Source organism: Lynx canadensis, chromosome B2 (genome assembly GCF_007474595.2).
Source record: "Lynx canadensis isolate LIC74 chromosome B2, mLynCan4.pri.v2, whole genome shotgun sequence".
NCBI lineage: Eukaryota > Metazoa > Chordata > Mammalia > Carnivora > Felidae > Lynx > Lynx canadensis.
The window spans coordinates 63,408,603-63,430,279 of NC_044307.1; the positions used below are offsets into that span (position 1 = coordinate 63,408,603).

At 35.3% G+C, this 21,677-nt stretch overlaps 1 protein-coding gene across 4 annotated transcripts in view; it reads right to left on the bottom strand.

Annotated features, from left to right (window-relative positions):
* Positions 1-21,677, bottom strand: part of LMBRD1 (LMBR1 domain containing 1) — a 111,896-nt gene that overhangs the window by 37,102 nt on the left and 53,117 nt on the right. For all 4 annotated transcript variants that reach the window (XM_030315781.2, XM_030315783.1, XM_030315784.1 and 1 more), the window contains 2 exons: positions 19,749-19,874; positions 14,638-14,790 (listed from right to left, as the gene is read on the bottom strand). In XM_030315781.2, the coding sequence (XP_030171641.1) occupies positions 14,638-14,790; positions 19,749-19,874 (279 nt within the window). The remainder of the gene's footprint in view (positions 1-14,637; positions 14,791-19,748; positions 19,875-21,677) is intronic.

A 21,677-nucleotide genomic window follows, 5' to 3' on the forward strand; every position in this document is an offset into this window, starting at 1 on the left:
TCACTTTAGCAAAAATAAACTTTCAATCACTCTCTTAAAATCATTTGTTTTGAGATGCTAATTAGCCTACCATAAATCTCTTATCCTAGAATTTAATACTGTCTGACAACGTGAAACAAAACCTCCAAACAGTATAGAAAGAAATAATTTAGGATCAGTTTTTTTTTTTTTTTTAGGACACATCTCTTATCAAATTTCATAGGTGAATTTCCTATATCCATAAAACAGCTTTTGTGTATACAGAAATATAACCCAAAAAAGTAGAAAGTTACCACACCTAGAGACTCAAATAATAGTTACAAATGTAAGATAAAAATAATTTCTATTGTATCTTATTATTTTTGTTACTTTAAATAAAATACCATGTACTGCTTCCTTTTTTTGCCTTTTTCTAGTTTTCTTACTCTTTAATAACAATGAGGATAGGAAACAGAAGCATGTTTTCCCTTTATAACTACTTAGAATCTTGTTAACCAAAGAGTGGTCATGGACCATCAGCATCAACTGGGAGCTTTCTGGAAGCTTGCTGGAGCTTACACATCCTTGGGACTTACCAAAGGTGGACTGGATCTGAATTGTATTTTAACAAGAGTCCCAAGTAATTCTTATGTTACAATTGAGAAACTGTGCCTTAGAAAAGTCATTTAGAATATCAGATGACTACAATAAAAAGATACCACTTCAACCCAGGTTAACAAGCGTTTGAAAAGATAATTCTGGAATGGAGAACTGGATTTTAATTTAACCCAAACTGAACATTCCTCTCTCTAGAAGCCCATCTGACATTATGTGTCCAGTATTACATAGCTAATGGCCATGGGTCCCAGGTCCCCTAACTCTAAGTAGCAAATCAATTAGTCTTCAAGACTTTCCTCAGAGGTAGAAGGTTAATACATAATTTTCATTATCAAATCTTGATAGGACATTGTAAGTTATAGTTCTAGGAAAAGAATTCAGTTTCTTTACATGTTGCAAGTGTTGTACATAAAGTTTTTTAAAAAGTTAGAAGATCAATAATATTCAGCTCTGGCTACAAATTATTGTATTTTAAATTACAAAGAATCTCATAGTGATTTGTTAGGGTAGTACTAGCTAATGGTATTTGGTCATTGTTCTATACTATTCTTATAGAAGAGACTTTCATAAAGATTGACATTAAAAATGAGAGTGGTAAGGATAATGCCAAAATCAGGGTGGGGGGGGGAGGGGGAAGTAGGGGAGGTCTAGTAGAAGTTAAGATTTTAAAGCCTTATTTTGCCATAATTTCAGATATATGAGAAAACTGCAAAAACTGCACAAAGAATTTTGGTATACCTTCCAACTAAATTGTCCAAATGTTAACATTTACCTTGCTTTATCATTCTCTAGGTGGCTGAACTGTTTTTGAGAATAAGCTGCAGAAAAATATTTTAATACCTATGCTCCAAAAGCAAATTCTTTCACATAATCACACTTCAATTATCAAAATCAAGAAATTAATATTGATATAACACTATTATATAATCTACAGACTTAATTCAAATTTTAATTGTTCCACTTAAGTCCTTTAGAGAACAAAGTTGTGTTGTTGTTTTTTTTTCTGGTCCAAAATGCAATTCAGCATTATACTTTGCTTTTATCTGTTTAGTACACCTTTTAATCTGGAACAGTTCCTAAATCACTTTTACCTTCATGACCTTTATATTTTGAAGAGTCCAGGACAGTTATTTGCGTTATCCTTCAATGTGGGTTACCTATTTCTTTACAATTATTTATATTCAGTTCATGTATTTTTGGCAGAAATGACAGAGGCACAATCGTATCTATTACCCCATTACTGATGAGCTTAACTTGGATCACATGGTTAAGGTGGTTTAAGTCATGTCTCTTCACTGTACAATTACTACTGTCCCCTTTATAATTAGTAAGTCTTGTGTAGAAATAGTGAGATTATGCAAATATCCTGCTATCCCCAAATTTTCACCTTCTAATTTTAGTATTCATTTATTTCTCTTGCAAGAAACAGTACTGTATGTGATGTTTGCCAAATACTGATTTTCTAATTCTGACATTTATTCTACATTTATTAGAATGCCTCTGTAGGGTAGAGCTTTCCTTTCTCCATTTACTTATTTCCATCATTATACTCATATATTCTGATACTTAAATGGTCCCAGGTTTAGGAAGCAAGAGCCCCTTCAAGCACATTCCCTTATCATACTCTAGCTATACTTCTGCACTTCTTCTCTGTCTGACATAAACAGGTGTGGGCTTATATACTTTCCCAGCACCAGCCTCAGCATCAACCATTTCTCCAATCAGCCCGGTTTCCTTTCAATGAAGTTAGTGTTTTATCTATTAGTTGAAACATACACATAGAAATTATTGATCTAGTTTTCCTCTCTCATTGTTTTCTGATTTTATGTTTACTTTTTTCCTTGTGCTTTCTGTTGGTTTACTTTGCTCCTTTGCTAGCCTTGCGTGCTTGGAATTTAGAGTATATTTTTATCCTTTCTTTTTTTATTGATAAATGTGTTTAAGGCTTTGAATTTCCTGATCCTTATTTCATGATCACCGTTTTACATGTATCTCATAGGTTCTAATATGATATTTCCATTATTAATTTTAAGAATTTTGAAGTTTGTTTTTATTTTTACTTTCCTTTCACCCAAGAGTTGCTGAATACAAGGTTAATTTCCAAGTGAAAAGTGTCCTACTTTATTGATTTTATTATAATTTCTAGTTTTAATGCTGCATTGCAATCAGGGAAGAGGTGTTTGTAATATATCTACTCTGTAGAATTTATTGAAGTTTCTTCATGACATAATATATGATCAATTTTAGTGAATGTTCCATGTGCACTTGGAAAGTATAGACTCTATATTGGGATTTAAAGTCCCAAAGTTATGATATACCTTATTGACTTAGGTCTTCTATATTCTTACTCAATTTTGTGCATCTGAAATGTCTTACCCTGAGTATGGTGCTATGTTATTCTCCTACTATTAACATATTTCAATCTACGTCTCCTTGAATATCTCATACTTCCTGCTTCATAAAGGTGGTTGCTGTGTTCTTTGGTATGTAACTATTTCATCTTCATCATAACTTACAAATTTTCCTAATAAGTATATTAGTTTTCTATTGCTACAGTGACAAACTACTACAAATGTAGTGGCTTAAAACAACATCTACTTCTTATTCTGTGGGTCAGAAGTCTGGGCACAGCACAGCTCAGATGCTTCTTTGCTTAAGGTGGCACAAAGCCAAAAGACCAAGTTGTCAGCAGCGCTGTATTCCCTCCGGGAGGCTCTGGGGAAGAATCCCTTCATGCTCTTTCAGAGTGTTGATAGAATTCAGATCCTTGAGGTTGTAGGGCTCCATACAGGGTTGTAGTCTTTGATGGCTATCAGCCTCTCAGTTCCTTAAGCTGCTTGCATTCCTTTCCATACTGCCCTCTCCATCTTCAAATTAGTAATGGCAAGCCAAGCCTTTATCACATTTTCACTATCCTTGACTTACCCTTTATACCACATACATCTCTCTGACTCAGGCCAAAAAGTTCTCTGCTTTTAAGGGCTCATGTTATTAGACTGGGCCCACACAGATAATCCAGGATAACCTCCTAAAAGTCTGTAACCATAACTGCATTTGCAAAGTCCCTTCTGCCACTTCATGTGGCTACTATAAAGGGTTCCACAGATTAGGGCATGGAAATCACTGAGGGAGGAGAAAAGGATTCTATCACAAAAAGTATCCTTCTCTGTCAGACTTAATGTTTTTCAGCTTGAAATTCTACTTTGTCCAGTATCAAGATCGCTATACGTTTTCTTATCATTTCCATTTGCCTAGTATATCTTTTAATATACATTTTTAGCCTTTGTCAATCTGTTTTAGGTTATACCTTGCTTTGTGAGGAAAATTAAAATTTTTCTTTTAATAGCGAGTTAGGTCCACTCATATTTTTTGATATGCCTGGAACATTAATCTCAACATATATTATTATCTGAGACTTGCGTGTATTTTATATTTCTCGTGTTTCTTTGTTAATATGTTCTTCACTCTTCCATTTTTAAGTCCTTTTTGTCAAGTAGCTTTATACTTTTGTTTCAGTGCATTTTAATTTTTCAAATGCTCTTAGCCCCTGTTTTCATATTTAGCCCTTTAATATAAAATTGATTAGTTTTTATGTATCCAACTCCCACCTACTACCCATACAGTAATCTATAAGAAATTCTACTTCTCTCTCTTAATTGCATGATTTCTGTCTCATCAGAACCTATGTTTACACATATTCTCACCCTTGCCCACATCTTTTCTTCATAGATCTGCAATATTAAATATTCACCATTACTTCTTTTGCTGATGTTTTCCACCTCATCTCTTGGTTGGTTAGAGCTTGGCAATTAGTGGATTTCTCAAGAGCCCGTGGGTACAGAATTCCCTAAGTCCTTAAATGTTTAAAAATCGCTTTTCTAAAAGATAGTTTGGCCAAATATAAACTTCTGACTTTGGACTGTTCATTTAGGCCTTTTTTAATGTCCCCCTGCCCCATTCTTGCTTGCTTTATGTTTTTTTAAAAATCTGATAATAAGTCTAACTATGTTGACCTTGTAAATCAGTGGATTTTTTTTTTTTTTTACTTGGAAATCTTAAGGACTCTTCTTTAATTCTGAAGTCAGTGTTACAGGAAAATGCACATAAATTTTCCCAGGTACAAAGTGGCTATTTCAATGTGTAGATTTCATGTCTATTTTTAGGTCATTTTTTGGAATTACAACTTTAAATATTAGTTCCACTAATTTCTTTTGTTTTGCTTCTGCATGGACCAATTAAGCTTCTCCTTCTCCAATGAAACACATGTAGTTTTTCCTTCTCTTCCATTTCAACACTTTTTGATTCTTTTCACTTCTTGTTTCTTTCTCTTGGTTGTTTCTCCTACCTTTCTTCAATGCTGCTTACCAAATTTTGAGTCTATTTTCCTTTGGACACCCTGTAATTTTGTTTTCATCTCTGTTTTCCTCTCATTTTTCCCACAGTCCAACTCTTCATGTCTCTCTGGCTCTTGGCCATTTCTGGTTTTTTGTTTTTGTTTTAAATAATGGTAAAAGATACATAACATAAAATGTATCATCATAACCTTTTAAGTGCACAATTTAGTAGCATTAAATACATTCACAATGTATAACCAATCTCCAAGAATTGTTTGTATTTGGCAAAACTGAAACTCTGTACCCATTAAACAACAACTCCCCATATCTCTTTCTTTCCAACCCCTGGAGGCCACCATTCTACTTTCTGTTTTCATGAATGTGACTACTCTGGATACCTCATATAAGTGGAATTACACAGTATTTATCTTTTTTGTGACCAGCTTATTTCATTTAACTTTTAGGGGCTTTCAGATCAATCTTAGGCCCACCTCTAAATTTCCCCTTTTCTCCCATGCACTTTTCCCCAGACTGATTATCTTTGTTTAAACACAAAGTTTTGCAATAAGAGCTGGAGGGAAGACTTGCTAGATTGGGAAATTTCTTTTTGTTTTTACTTAGAGGTACAGTTGATTCTCATTTGCAGATTCTGTATTTGCAAATGCATCTACCCACTAAAATTTATTTATAACCTTAAAATCAATACTTAGGGCACTTACGTGGTCTTCTGGGATATGTGCAGGGTAATGAAAAATCTAAGCCACCTGATGTGCAAATTCCCAGCTAAGGTTGAACAAGGGTACACCCTTTCTTGTTTCAGCTCTCATACTGTAAACAAGTATCCAGTAAGTGGTCTAGTTAGCATTACATTGTTTGTTTTGTGCTTTTGTGTTGGTAATTTTGCTCTTTCAAAGAGCCCCCAGCATAGTGCTGAAGTGCTCTCTAGTGTTCCTAAGACTTAAGAAGGCTGTGATTACTGAGGATATACTTGTGTTAGGTAAACTTTGTTCAGACAGAAGTAATACTGATGTTGATCTTACATCTACAGTTCAATGTTAATGAATCAACCATATATGTTAAGCAAGTCTTCTTAAACACAAACACAAAAAAAAGATCAGTCATTGATTTTTTAAGACCCGCTCCAAGCTTTTCTATGCACTGGAGTTTCATTATTATACCAATGTAAAGATGGATTAGGTCACTTACAAGTGGGTTTATTCTTTATATGAACTACAATATCCATACCATAAAGTTACTGGGAATCTACAAAAGATACTGTTCCAGAAACTCTAATATACAATTACTATTACTCTAAGAAGCATCTACATTAAAACTCCCCAAAAAATCTCTCTCAAATAGTGATCAAGTAAAATTTGAAATGCACATTTATACATCCAGTAAAAGCCTCCTTTAAAGTTAAAAAGTGCCAGTCTTTTTCTTTAGACATACCTAAATAGTATGACCTAAAACAAACAATAAAAACATACATGCTTTAAATATTATTCTTAGAAAGGTAATCTGCTACATCTTTAAACATAGTTGTAGTAAATTCTAGAGGCTCCTGGGATGACAAAAATATTAGTTAAAAAAATTAAAATATTCCCACACACCTTCAAAACAACTAAGCACTGTCTATGTATGATAAAACTATTTTTCATTGTTTGTTTACCTTATGAATTTTAGTTGTGTTTGTGTATGTGTTGGGGGGTTAGGAGATTAGTGGGACAAGTAGAAATATAAATTTTAATAGTTCTTTATTATGTGTCTGATTCAAATAAACAGAATAAAACAAAAATAATAAAATGCTTAGGAATAAACTTAAACAATGAGACAAAAGACTTATCCACTGAAAACTACAAAACACTGCTCAAAGAAATTCAAGTAGACATAAATAAATGTAAACACATGCCATGTTCATGGACTTCAAGACTTAGTATTATTAAAATAACAATACTACTAAAAGTGATCTACAGAATCAATGCAATCTCTATCAAAATTACAATTTTTTTTGTTTATTTTCTGGGTTTTTTTTTGCAGAAACAGAAAAACCCATCCTAAAACTCCTATGAAATTTCAAAAAACCCCAAATAGCCAAAACAATCTTACAAAAGAAAAAAGTTACAAGACTCGCATTTCCTGATTTCAAAACTTACTACAAAGCTACAATAATCAAAATAGCTTTGTACTGTCATAAAGACAGATATATAACCAATGCAATAGACCCCAGAAATGAACTCTCCCATATATGATCCATCGATTTTTGACGATGGTGTCAAGACCAAAAGGTCAGTCTTTTCAACAAATAGTGCTGGGTCAAGGGCATCCAAATGCAAAAGAATGAAATTGGACCCTTAACCTTAATCATATGAAAAAGTTAACTCAATATAGTTAAAAAGACTTAAACCTAAGAGCTGAAACTATTAAACTTCTAGGGATAAAAAGGGGGAAACATATTCATGGCACTGGACTTGGCAATTATTTTTTGGATATGACACAGAAGCACAGGCCACAACAGCAACAAATTTTAAATAAATTGGACTTCATCAAAATTAAAAACTTTAGTGTATCAAGGACACTATCAACATAGTGAAAAGACAAACCAAGGTTGGGAGATAGTATTTCCAAATCCTATATCTGATAAGGGATTAATATTCAGACTACTAAAAAAAAAAAAATCCCTTACAAGTTGACAACAATAAAACATAAACAATTTAAAAACAGACAAAAGACTTGAGTGAACACTTGAGTGAACACTTCTCCAAAGAAAATAATACACAAATAGCCATAATGAAATGAAAAGATGCTCAAGATCACTAATTATTAGGGAAATGCAAATCAAAGCCACCACAAGGTATCACTCCAAAACCATACGGTTGGTTATTATCAAAACAACAGAAAATAAGTGTTTGCAAAGATGGAAAGAAATTAGAACCCTTGTGCATTTCTGGTGGAAATATAAAATGGTACAGTCGCTGTGAAAAAAAAGTTTGTAGGTTCCTCAAAAAACTAAACACAAAACGGAAATGTCATCCAGTAATTCCATTTCTAAGTATATACTCAAAATAACTGAAAGCAGAGACTCAAACAGACACTTGAACACCAATTACCGCAGTAGCGTTATTCACAATAGCCAAAAGTTGGAAACAACCCAAATGTGCACCAACAGATAGATAAGCAAAATGTAGATTACATACACAACAGAATGTTATTCAGTCTTAAAAAGAAATGAAATTTTGATACATCTACAACATGGATAAATCTTGAAGATATTATGCAATTTGAAATAAGCCATACACAAACGAACACAGTAGTAATTCCACTTAGATGATGTACCTAGAACAGGCAGAGACAGCAGGACAGAGGTCATCAGGGGATATGGGCTGGGGGTGGGTGTGGAATGGGGAGTTATTCTTGTTTAATGGGTATGGTGTTTCTGAGATGAAAAAAAGTTCTGGAAATGAATAAGGGTGATTGTTACATAATGTTGCGAATGTTCCATGCTTAGTATCACGGAATGCACACTTACAAATGGTTAAAATGGTAAATTTTATATACGTTTTACCACAATTTTTAAAAAGTCTCAAAAAATCTGTGATATAATTATGAACATGTATTTATAACTTTCTATGTAAATACAAGAGGTATGTATATAATATAAGGTATATATATATATAGTAAAACCAAAAGTTGGATTTAAAACCTAATGAATCCATAGGTTACCCAGGCCAATTAGCTATACAAGCTCGAAGTATGCTGTCAGGTAGTTAACAAACATCAGACTGTATTCTTAGAAATGTGTTCAGTATTATTTCCGAAAGTTGTTTTAAGAAGCCATTAATTTATTCTAATTAGATGCTTAGTTTTATAAATGTCTACAACATAAAACGGGTATTTTCCCTTGAGTTCTATGGCAGCATTTAAGAAGTTGAAAAATTTTAAATATAAACCTATAACAATAGCAGCTGCAATCTCCTGAGCTGTTTACATCAAAAGGCATTAACACTACATACATTATTTCTTTTAATTCTCACAACAAAAAGAAGGTAAGTATATAACTCCATTAGTGAGTTAAGTTAAGGTGAGAAAAGTTAAGGTTTAGAAAGGTGAAGGAACAGAGTTTGGACAGCTGGTTAGGATCAGAGCAAGGACTCAAAACCAAGTGTATGCAACAGCAAAGTCCATGCCTCTGAAATGAGGTATGCATACCCTAAGAATGCAGAGCAATGTGAAACCACAAGATCATTAGGTTTCTCATGAGAATTTACTCTTATGAAAAAAAATTATAATATTTTGTCATTAAAAAAACAATCGTAGAACTGAATTTTTCCATTTGCGAAAATTTAAATCCAATACATTTTCTTTTTTTTTTAATTTTTTTTTTTAAACGTTTATTTATTTTTGAGACAGAGAGAGACAGAGCATGAATGCGGGAGGGTCAGAGAGAGAGAGGGAGACACAGAATCTGAAACAGGCTCCAGGCTCTGCACTGTCAGCACAGACGGGGCTTGAACTCACGGACATGAGATCATGACCTGGGCCAAAGTCGGACGCTTAACCGACTGAGCCACTCAGGCGCCCCTCTAATACATTTTCTAATAAAAGAAACATGGATCAGAATACAGATTAAAAGGCAATATTAGCACAAGAGTTTGAGATAGAACATAACTTCAAAGGAATTTTCTATCAGGAGAGTCTCATGGATTGTAAGGCACCTCCGGCAGGTAGGGAGCAGTGCAGAGGGATGAGTGGACCTGTCTCTACCTTCTTCCACTAGGACTACTTAGATGCTAATATTTAAGAAGCACTAAGAGCATGTATCTTCCACTTTATGAACTATATCAACTATGCACAAACACAGAAGTGATGATAATTTTTATATTTCATTTGAGTAAAAAAAAGCAGTGTTTATCCCGTCACAATCATGTTAAACCCTCAATTTTATAACAATTTAAGTTTGTATCCCCAGAGTTTTCCTTCAGGCATGCCTATTTTCATTCCTCACTGTTCCTAATTATTCCTCTTATTCTTAACCTAGGCCCAGAAAATGAAAGAAAGGTAAGAATTTAGATCCATATTTCAAGAATAATACAGTCATATAACAAAAAGAATAAGTGGTAAATTGATTGTACAGGAGGTTTGGGCCAGTGCAATAATGGGAAGAAAAAAAAAGCAATTGGGACTCTTACACTGGAAAGGAATAAATAAAACTGTCTTTAAGCATCTAACATGTTCATGTACATAAAAATTCCTTAGGAAACTATAATAAAGCTACTAGAAGTAAAAATTTAGCCAGGTTGCATGCTATAAGGTCAATGCACAAAAACAAATTTCTACATACTAAGAGAAGCCAATAATTCAGGATTGAAGGTAAACAAAATCATAAAATCTTCTGTCTTCTCACATGGAGGAGAGGGTGAGAGAGCCCTCTGGGGTCTCTTTTATTAGGGCATTAATCCCATTCATAAGGTCTCAACCCTCATGACTTAATCAGCTCCCAAAGCCCCCACCTCCAAATACCATCACATTGGAGATGAGGATTTCAACATACAAATTTTGGGGGAACAGAAATATAAAGATATAGGTAAATTTATCAAAATATTTTCAAAACCTCTACATTGACCACTACAAAATGTTGCAAAGAGAAATTTAAGATATCATAAATAAATGGAAAGCTATCACGTCCATGAATTGGCAGGTTCAGTATTAAAATATAAGCCAGCATCCATCTTGTCAGCTCAGATGAAAGAGCAGATGAAAGAATGAGCACTAAAGGTTGTATATCCCCAGGCAAGGCTGGACTGGCCAGGGAACCTGCAGAAATGCAACTCCACTAGCTTATAAACAAAGATATAATCACCAAATGTACCTAATGAAATCTCTAACATAAAGAGTAAAAGCATTTTTCAGATTCCAAGTCTCCTGGAATGGAAAAGACTTCCAGGAGACCAGACAAAGCAACACCAGAGCACCTGCTAACATGACCTTCTGGGCCTCCAATCAGTGGGGTCCACCTTCTCAGGAGGGCCTTTGCACCAAAAGTTGCCTTTAAAAACCCTCGTTTTTCAGGGCCCCTGGGTGGTTCAGTCAGCTGAGCATCTGAATCTTGATTTCAGCTCAGGTTATGATCTCAGGGTCATGGGATCAAGCCCCAAGTTGGACTCCATGCTGAGTGGAGCCTACTTAAAGTTCTCTCTTTGTCTCACTCTGTCTCTTTCCTTCTCTCTCTCTCTCTCTCTCTCTCTCTCTCTCTCTCTTTCTCTCACCCTCTGCCCTTCCCCTGCTCACACTTGCACTCTTGTGCCCTAAAGTTAAAAAACAAAACAAAAAAACACCCTCACTTGTAAGCCACTGGGAGAGTTCAGGACTGTGAAGCATTAGCTCCCTGTTATCCTGGGTGGTGCCACACCAATAAACAGCCTTTCTTGCAATAGGCTGGTATCAAGTTTTTACTTGCTTGCTGTGCATCAGATGGATGAACTGTCATCTGGTTCAGTTTACAGTATCAAGTGTCCCCAAATTTGCCTACAGATTCAAAGTAATCCCACTAGAAATCCCAGTGGGCATTTTGTAATATTCTAAAATTTATATTGAAATGTGAAGGATCTAGCATAGTTAAAACAATATTGAAAAGAAAAACAAAACTGAAGAATCTAGACTACTTGATTTTGCGACTGATTATATAACACACCAATAATCAAGTTTTAGCATAAGGACATATAAATCAATGGAGCAAAAGAAAAAGTCCAGAAATAGACCCACATATGCACATGATCAATTGATTTGGCAAAAGGTACCAAGGAAGGCCAATGAGCAAAGAACAGTCTTGACAAGAAAATGTTGCTGAAACAACTGCATCTCCACATGGAGAAGAAGCCCTTAAGTTATACCATCCTATAAAATTAACTTAAAAATGACGACAAACCTAAAATATGAGTTAAACTGTAAAATTTCCAGAAGAAAACATATCAGAAAATGATTGCTATAAAAACTTAAGGAACATCTCTTTGAATGACAGGGTTAAGAAAACATAAAGGCAAGCCATAAAAAGAGACAACATTCACAATACATATATTTGACAAAGTATTTAATCCAGGACACATAAAGAATTCGTAGCTCACTCATCAAACAAAAACTTAAATTTAAAAATGGGCAAAAGATTTAAACAGGCATTTTAGAGCAAATATACAGGGGTGCCTGGGTGGCTCAGTCAGCTACGCAGCTGACTCTCAGTTTTGGCTCAGGTCATGATCTCCCGGTTCATGAGTTCAAGCCCCTTGTTGGGCTCCAGGCTGTCAGCACAGAGTCTGCTTGCGGATCTCTGTCTCCCCCTCCCCCACACGCACACTGTCTCTATCTCTCTCAAAATAAACAAATACACTTAAAAAACTCTTAGAGAAAATACACAAATGGCCAATAAGAATACAAAAAGTACTAAATATCATTAGTCACCAAGGAAATGCAAATCAAAACCACAATAAAATATTATTATACAGCCATCAGAATAACTATTACAAACAGTTACAATATAAGAGCTGACAAGGATATGAAGCAATCTGAAATCTCACATTGCTGTGGGAATAAAAAATGGTACAACCACTTTGGAAAATACTTTGGTACTTTCTTAGAAAGTTAAACATACATTAAACATTAGACCCAGAAATTCTACTCTTAGCTATTTACCCAAGAAAAATGAATGAAATGAAAACACATCTACAACAGATGTTTACATCAGCATTATTCATAATAATCTCCAACTGGGAATAACTCAAATCTCCACTAAAAGGTGAGTGGATAAACCAACTGTAACATAGACACCAATCAGGATACTACCCAGCAATAAAACAGAATGAACTACTGAAAAAAAAAAAAAACGCAACATAGACAAATCTCGAAAACATTTTGTTGCACCAAAGAAGCCAGAAAAAGGATTATACTACACTCTATTCCATTTATATGAAATAATACAACACATAAAACTAAACCATAATGACAGAAGGACATCAACGGTCGTCTGGGGTCTGAGTTCAGTGGGAGATGGGAAGACATGGGGTAGTTTTTGAAGTGATGTGGGTCTTCTATATCTACATAGTTGGCAACATCAATCTGCGCACTTAATAAAGTTGATTTAAAAATCCCTCTAAACTAGGTTCAGTGAAATAGGACAGAGCATGTTTAAATCAAGGCAGCTAATGTTAGAGACCAGGTTATAAATATTTATAAAGAAGCCATATAAAAAATTTAGAATTAAGATAAGGTTGAGGAGAAAAAAAAAAAGAAGATAAGGTTGAGGAGGGTTTTAGCATACCTTTGGTATTACTAAGAAAATCACCTTGCAAAAAAAGAATGGTGAGTCTTTAACAAAATTGATTCTAACAGAAGGTTTAAAAATACACAATAGGGGTGCCTGGGTGGCTCAATCGGTTAAGTGTCCAACTCCGGCTCAGGTCATGATTTTATGGTTTGCGAGTTTGAGTCCCGCATCAGGCTCTGTGCAACAGCTCAGAGCCTGGAACCCGCTTCAGGTTCTGTGTCTCCCCTTCTCTGCCCCTCCCCTGCTCACGCTCTGTCTCTCAAAAATAAATAAACATTAAAAAAAAAAAAAGTAATACACAATAGATCTGATTATGATATAATTTTGAAGAACTCTTCCAAAAAGGAGATTTTTAGGATGAGCAGCCAGTGCATTTCCTTATTTCCTTTCTAATTATAAGAGAAAGATAAAGCAGAACTCAACCTAACTAATCCTTTCATGGGGCTCTCTAAAACATTTTTTTTTAAACTTAGGTAAAACCCACTTTAGAGCCTCATCTTGCCTAACATTCTTTATACCAGTCTATTCGCTGCACTTTGTAAATTACAACCTGCATACTGTTCTATACAAAGTTCAGGTGTTTGAAATGCCAGATACAGAATGGACAATAAAGAAGTCTGTTGCCAGCAGTTCTAGACACTTTTTAGACTCAGAGTTGTATTATTATGCCCTTAGCTCAATCTAGGTCCTTAAGTGTAGGTACCACTATCCAATCTGAAGAAATCAAGGCTAGCAAATGATCGTTTCAAAAAAGAAAAGAGAGAAAGAAATTAATGGTTTTCTGCCCTGAATAATACCTTTTTATATACTTTCAGAAACATACCACCTAACAAGGAAGCAAATTCTATTAATTTCAGTTAGGGTACCTGAGCTCTAAAATGGGTCCCAGTTTTCCTATTTATAGAAAAGTACAAACTTGTGCAGCATGTGGGTGGCTCAGTTAGTTGAGGGTCTGATTCTTTATTTTGGCTCAAATCATGATTTCACAGTTTATGAGATCAAGCCCAGAGTCAAGACTGTGGGCTGACAGGGCAGAGTCTGCTTGAGATTCTCTTTCTCTCCCTCACTCTCTGCCCCTCCCCCACTCATACTGTCTCTCAAAAATAAGCAAGCATTAAAAAAAAGTACAAATTTTCAAAAATGTGCTGGCAGCACACATTACTTACCTATATTTTAATTTAAATTTCCCAACACCTCTGTTACAATACTTGTTTTACACATGAGTAAATGAAGTTCAGAGAGGTGTGTAACTTGCCCAAACTACCAAATGACAGAGCTATGATTCAAAACCAGTTTAACTTCAAAATTCATGCTCATAAGTATCATGCTATAATGCCTTACAAAGAGAAGTCATTCTCTCTGAGAGGTCTATATAAACTGAAGAGTGACAACATAATTTTTGAAAACTCCATTTACCTTCAGGGGACGCAGAGCACCACAAAATTTTGTCCACCAGCTGTTTTCAATGAATTCTAAGTGCCTCTCTCTTTTCCTAAGTGTTCGTAACCTTTCTTCAAGTTGTTTTAAGGCGCGTTTATCCCTTGATGGCAAAGGTCGACCATCCTTGCTCTACAAATAACAGACCAAAATAAAACCGTTTTTTACCATTAAGGTCTTAGTAAAGTATCCATCAAATTTAGAAAATCATGCAACAAACGCTTTTTTTTAGGTTGGATATTCCTCAGGCAAATTTACAAACTGAAAAATACAGACAACAACTAGGTGACAACACGCATCTCTGAACCAAGGTCAATATCAAAATGCAGATGTATATACATTTAATACTGAACTTCTTGATCCCTATTTTCCAAATACATGGTCAAGTTGCGTGGAGAGACATAAATATCTTTAAAAATACCTTTTTATATGGTACTTTATTCAATTTGCTCAATTACTCTCCCTCCTTCTTCTATTCTACCTCCAAGCTCCTCCTTCTATTCCTTAATATGTTTGGTCCTACCCCTTCTCTCCCTTTGGTCAGCGCAGGTTTCAAATATCAGCAGAGAGATGCAATACTAGTATGTGCTATGCAGAGGTTTTTAGAACTGCTGAGAACTTGCACTTTCTTATTCTCCAAGTACTTTTGCAAAATGAATCATGTTTTCTTTAGCCAACCTACTGAAGGAAAACTCCCATCGATCTATGTTTATGTGATGCTTACTGTAACCATGAGCAGTACCTTTTCCATGGTCTCGAAGATAACACTTTCCCACTTGAATTCTCCTGGCCTTAAGTGTCTTCAATTAGGTACAATAATAAACTACAGTAATATGACAACTGCTGAATATACAAAAAGGTGAAATGTAAACTTGTTTTTATTGGAAGCAACAAGAAACATATTTACATGGAACTACATTTTTAAAGTATAAAGACATCAGATATTAAAATGTTAATATCCCTACTTAGGTTTAAGTAGGTTCTTAAGACACAGACAACAAAATTGCTCTCTAGCGTATCCCAGTGCAGGCTCATCTGAAATCATCAAAATAATGAAGACAATACTCAAATATCCTTTAATAAAGAAATTTACACAGTTATAAAGATCTCTTTACATAATGGCACTGCCATGCTCTTCTAGACCGAGCCATTCTCTTCCATACCTTACCATATTGCTTCTCAAACTTTATCATGCATAATTACCTGAAAAGTTTGTTAAACACAGATTTCTAGACCCTATGAATAAAATTTAGTTGGTCTTGGGTGGGGCCTAAAATTTGCATTTCTACCAAAGTCCCAGGAGATGCTGGTGCTACCCAAACAGGGACCATAGTTGACATACCTGAGGCTATATTTAATTATCTTCACTCCTTTAAGTCAAATACCATATGTACTATCAAATTGTATCCTCAATAAAAGGAACCTGGGAGAAAGGTATTTTCAGAAGGACAAAGGAGTAAAACAAACACTCCCTTCTAGAAGACAGATCCAGGCAATAATACTTCAAGTGTATGGTATGAGAAAGGTTTGGTACTTTGTACCTTAAATATTCAGTTTTTCTCAAAACTGCCATTCTATTATCCAAAGGACACCAGCAATAAAGTAGTTTTATTTAACAGCTGGCTTTCACTATTTCAGAAAAAAAAAAAAAAATTAGTAAACTGATTTAAGGGTCCACTGAAAATAAATCCAAGTTATCTGCCTATTTGGTGAATATTTCAGTGGAGTAAAAGATAGAAGTCCATTCTGCTTTGCCTATTGACCAAACCAATATAAGAAGAATATTGGTTAGAGAAACAAACACCAGGATAGAAACTCAGCGGGATGCCTGGGTGGCTCAGGTCATGATCTCCTGGTTTGTGAGTTCGAGCCCCACGTCGGGTTCTATACTGAGAGCTCAGGGCCTGGAGCCTGCTTCGGATTCTGTGTCTCCCTCTCTCTCTGCCCCTGCTCTGCTCGCACTCTGTCTCTGTCTCTCAAAAAGTGAATAAACGTTAAAAAGTATATATTTAAAGAAACTAGGCAACTAATTATCTCATCTGGAAAAAATATACATAAAAAGTATATGAACACATAGCCTTTTTTCAAAAAAAAGTAAAATGTGAAAGAAAGCTTCCCTTCACACTGTCATCAAGTACTACTGCCCTTTCCTATTGTTATCACCATTAAGTAAATCAGTATCCTTACACACATTTTCTATGGATTTATATGCATTCATATATGCTAATATACATATGGTTTTTGTTATACGTAATAGCTAACATTTCTTGAGCACATTTCTTGTGCCTAAAACTTATCTGTTCCCTTACGTTTATTCTCCTTAAATCTTCAGAACAAAATTTTGAAGTTGGTAGTACTAGTATACCCATTTACTAGATGAGGAAAATAAGGCTCACAGATATAATATGCATGATAAGGAGAGCTAGAATTTGAACTGAGAGACTGATTTGATAATCTACCTCATTCTTTTTCATCACTGCACACCACATTATACCATGGTACCTTAATAAATACTTTATTTTTGAACACTTAAGACTGTTTTCTTTTGGAAGGGGAGGGTGTGCATTAACAGTGTGCATGAACATCCTTATATAATGAAGTAGGATACATTCCTAGACATCAGCTGCTGGATTAAACTTTACTAACAGGTGTGTTTGTTTGTATATGTACATGTCATATCACATAATTTTCTTTAAAAGCTATAGACTTTACATTCCCACAAACAGTGCATCTATGCCCCAAATCTCATTAATACCTGACAGAGGTGAAAATGTTGAAGATTTCTAAAAGATAAAAAAATAAATATATATAAGGAGTACTTCTAATTAGCACATCTCTGATTATGAAGGTGACCAACCATCCTGGTCTCTGTACTGCAAGTTCCATGTTCTGGAAAATCTCTCAGGTCCTAGGTGAACTAGGATACTTGGTCAACCTACTTACTACTAAAGAGCTGAAGCATCATTTTATAACTTTCACTGGATAGTTTTTCCTTCAGTAAATGCTATTTGGGTCTTTTGTTCAATATTTCTATGTAACGCTTGTCCTTTTTTCTTACTGACTGGAAGATGTTCTTTATACATAACCTATACTGCAGATTATTTCCTCACACTTTTTTTGCTGGTTCTTTAACTTCCTTTTTGGTGGTACTTTTTGGGTACATACATTTTAGAACATAAAAATGTAAAACTCACCAATGTCTCAATCAGCATTTGGGATTTTTGTGTGCCTCGTTTAGAAAGGTCTTCTATACACGAAGAAAAAACTTTACTTTCACTTTCTCCTAATGTTTTTTAAGTTTTGTATTTGATTTGAATTCAGGATTGTTTTACTCTATGGTAGGGGGGGTCTATGAAAATTTCATTTTTTGTCTTCTATGATTGCACTGAATTTCTACCTAAAGTTATGAACAACTGTCACCTCTACAATAATGAATCTTTCCAATCAGGAACTGAGGAAGTTCTCCATTTATTTCAGTCTTCTATTATGTATTTCAATAAATTTTATAATTTCTACCAGGAAAATTCTGACATTTCTTATTATTTTACGGTTTATAGCTATTGTGAATGAGATCATTTCCTATTACATCCTCCAAGTGGTTCATGATTTCTGCATGTTTGTATCCAGGCACTTTGATGAACTCTTATTAGTTCTATTAACTTGATTAATAATTAATTGAGGTTAATTTTTTTTAATTTTTTGTAATGTTTATTTATTTTTGAGAGAAATAGAGATAAAACATGAGTGGGTGAGGGGCAGAGATAGGGAGACACAGAATCCAAAACAGGCTCCAAGCTGTCAGCACAGAGCCTGACATGGGGCTTGAACCCACAAACTGTGAGATCATGACCTGAGTGAAGTTGGGCACTTAACTGACTGAGCCACCCAGGTGCCCTAATTAAGGTTAATTAATAAACAATCAGGGTTAATTAACCCTAACCCTGACTCTTTGATTCTGTCAGATTTTCTTGGTAGATGATATCTGCAAATAATAAAGGATATTTCCCTTGTTTTCACTCTCTCATTCCAATGTTTATACCTGCAATCTTTCTTACCTGACTAGCACCTCCACGAAAATGCTAACGAGCAACAGTGATACTGACTGCACTGTCCTGAATGGGAATGTTTCATTCATCATTAAGTATGAGGCTTGTTACAGGCTTCCTTTCCTAAGTACTTTCTTTTCTTCTAATTTGGTAAGGCTTCTTTTTTGTTTGTTTATAAATATAATTTATTGTCAAATTGGCTTCCATCCAACACCCAGTACTCATCCCAAAAAGTGGGTAAGGCTTCTTTTTAAATCATAACTACAAATTGACTTTTACTAAATATTCTTTAGCGTCTATTAAGATGCTAATATTTCTCATTCTTTATCAACATATTAAACTATTCTAATAGATTTTTCTAATGTGTCAGACTTTGCATTTCTATGATAAACCTAATCTGATAATTACAACATATTCTATTATAGCATAGGTTTGAATTGCTAATATTTTCTTTATAACATTTGCTTCTATGTTCATAAGAGAGATCAGTACATATATATATATCCCTTTTTGTGTGCAATTACCATCTGGTTTCTATATCAGGATTATGCTAGTTTAGTAGAATAATTCAGAAAACTTTCCATTTTTTACTATGCTCTATAGATAATATTTATCTGCTCCTTGAAGGTGATAGAGAAAGAAAAACTTCATTGTGTTTTTAGAAGTACATTTAATTGGCAAGTGGTTACATGTAACTTTTAGCTTATTCCACTAGTACGTAAAACATGAACATAAATGATACAGTAAAATCTGATGTTACACATGTAATCAGTATATGTGGGATAAGCAAGGTCCTGTTCATACCTGAGAAGAATTTTTGTTTTTTAGTTGTTTGAACACTGATAGAAATTCTCAAATTGTCAATGTTTTGCATTTCACAGAAGACAAATTTTAAAACTAAGGACATAGTTTCTTAAGGATATGTTGCAAAAAAATTCAAACAATATCAAAAATATGGAATTGCCAATGTCTAAGTCATATCAGAAAATAGCACAAAGACAATGTACTTTTATGCTTCCCAATTACAATAAAATACCAACTTACTTTTGATTTAATCGTTTGAATGTGTTGCTCCACTTCTTCAATGTCTTCAGTGTTTTCTAAACGTTCATAAGCAGCACTTCTAGTGCCTTTTATCAGATTTAAAGGTAATGCAGACATGCCATAGGCCTAAAAGAAACAAAATTAAAATGTGTTTTTAGTACCACTATTTTACACACAATTATACACAATTTTGAGGGGGAAAGATCCTTTAAAGCAACTGCCAGGGCACCTGAGTGGCTCAATCAGTTGAGCGTCTGACTTTGATGTCAGTTCAGGTCATGACCAAGTTCATGGTTGTGGGATCAAGCCCCATGCTGGGCTCTATGCTGAGCGTGGAGGCTGCTTAAGATTCTCCCTCTCTCTTTCTCTGTCCTTCTCCCCACTCGCATGTGCTCTCTCTTTATAAAATTAAAAAAAAAAAAAAAGAGCAACTGCAGAGTAAGCAGTTGTAAAGGATTATAGTCACGGAAGAACATGGTACATGAGAGTGAATCATGATTATACTGTCCCATAATTCTCTTATTTCACATTAACAGTTATATAAATTTACATCTGTATAATACTATTCACAGAATAGATAACATGTATGGTTCAAAGGTAAAGTTGCAAAAATAATGTAAATATAGTACAACAAGCTCACTGATTCATGCTTCTGTTTATCCCTTCTGCTACTGAACCCCTCTAGTGTATTTTTCATTTCAGTTATAACTTCTATTTGATACCTTCTTATATTTTCTGTAGTTCTGTTAAAGTTCTTGCTGTGTTCATCCATTCTTCTCCCCAAATCAGTAAGCATCTTTTGGACCATTACTGAATTCTTTATCAGGTAAATTGCTTATCTCCATTTCATTAAAGTTTTTGTTTTGTTTTAAGTAGATGTGCCTTATTCTTTGGTTTGGGACATACTCTTCTATCTCATTTTGCCTCTATGTCTATATGTATTATGTGAAATAGCTACCTCCCTCAGTCTTGAAAGAGTGGTCTTGTGTAACAGCTGGTTCATGTGGGCCATGAGACCAATCTCCCTTGGCCATCAGAGCCAGGCACTTCATATGAATGTCCACTCTATTTGCTGCATATGCCCACCAGCTGTGGCAGAGCCAGCACTGCTGTGTGGAAACGTCACTCATCCCACCCAGTTGTGGCTCAGGCACTGTGCAGGAAGAGTGGGGTTCCAGCTGCTTGCCCATCATGGTTATGACCCAGTCTCTATGCAGGTTAGATGGGGCTTAAGGTCCCTCTGGAAGCTAATTACAGCCTGGCTGCTGCTAGGGGACAACAGGGCTCAGGTGCTCATCAGCCCAGTTATAGCCTATCAGGTGCACAGGAAGGTAGGACTCAAGTTGCTGGACCAACTGGGTTGTGGCTTGGCTGCTGCACAGTGAGGGCAGGGCTCAGCACACTCTACCAGCCCAGCTGCAGCTTGGTTCTCTGCACAGGTTGGGCAGGACTTACAGCACCCACTTGGACCACCTGCAGCTTGGCTGCTACATGGGGAAAGTGGGGATCATGGTGCTCATCTGGCCCATGTGCAGTCTAATCACTGAGTGAGTACAGTGGAGACACTAGCCTGGCCCTTTTGCAGCTGGGGGGCTATGTGGTGCACGGTGCTTGCCAGCCAGGGTAAGGGGTAAGTGGACAGAGTATGCACTCTAGTGCTAGCTTGCTACAGGAAGGATAACAAAAATGGCACACATCTGCTCTGTCATCAGCAAGTTAGAATGAGATTCCAAAAATGGACTCCACCAATGCTTCCATCACCAGATAAAGTCCCTATAGGTCCCTGCCTTTGTCATAGCCACCTTAAAATCAGTTAAGTGGTTCTCTCTCACAGTATAAGTACTCTTCAATCTGTTGCTTTTGTGCTGGATCTTGGGGAGAGCAGGTGTACGCACACACCACTTATGAGCAGAAATCTCTGTTCCCTAT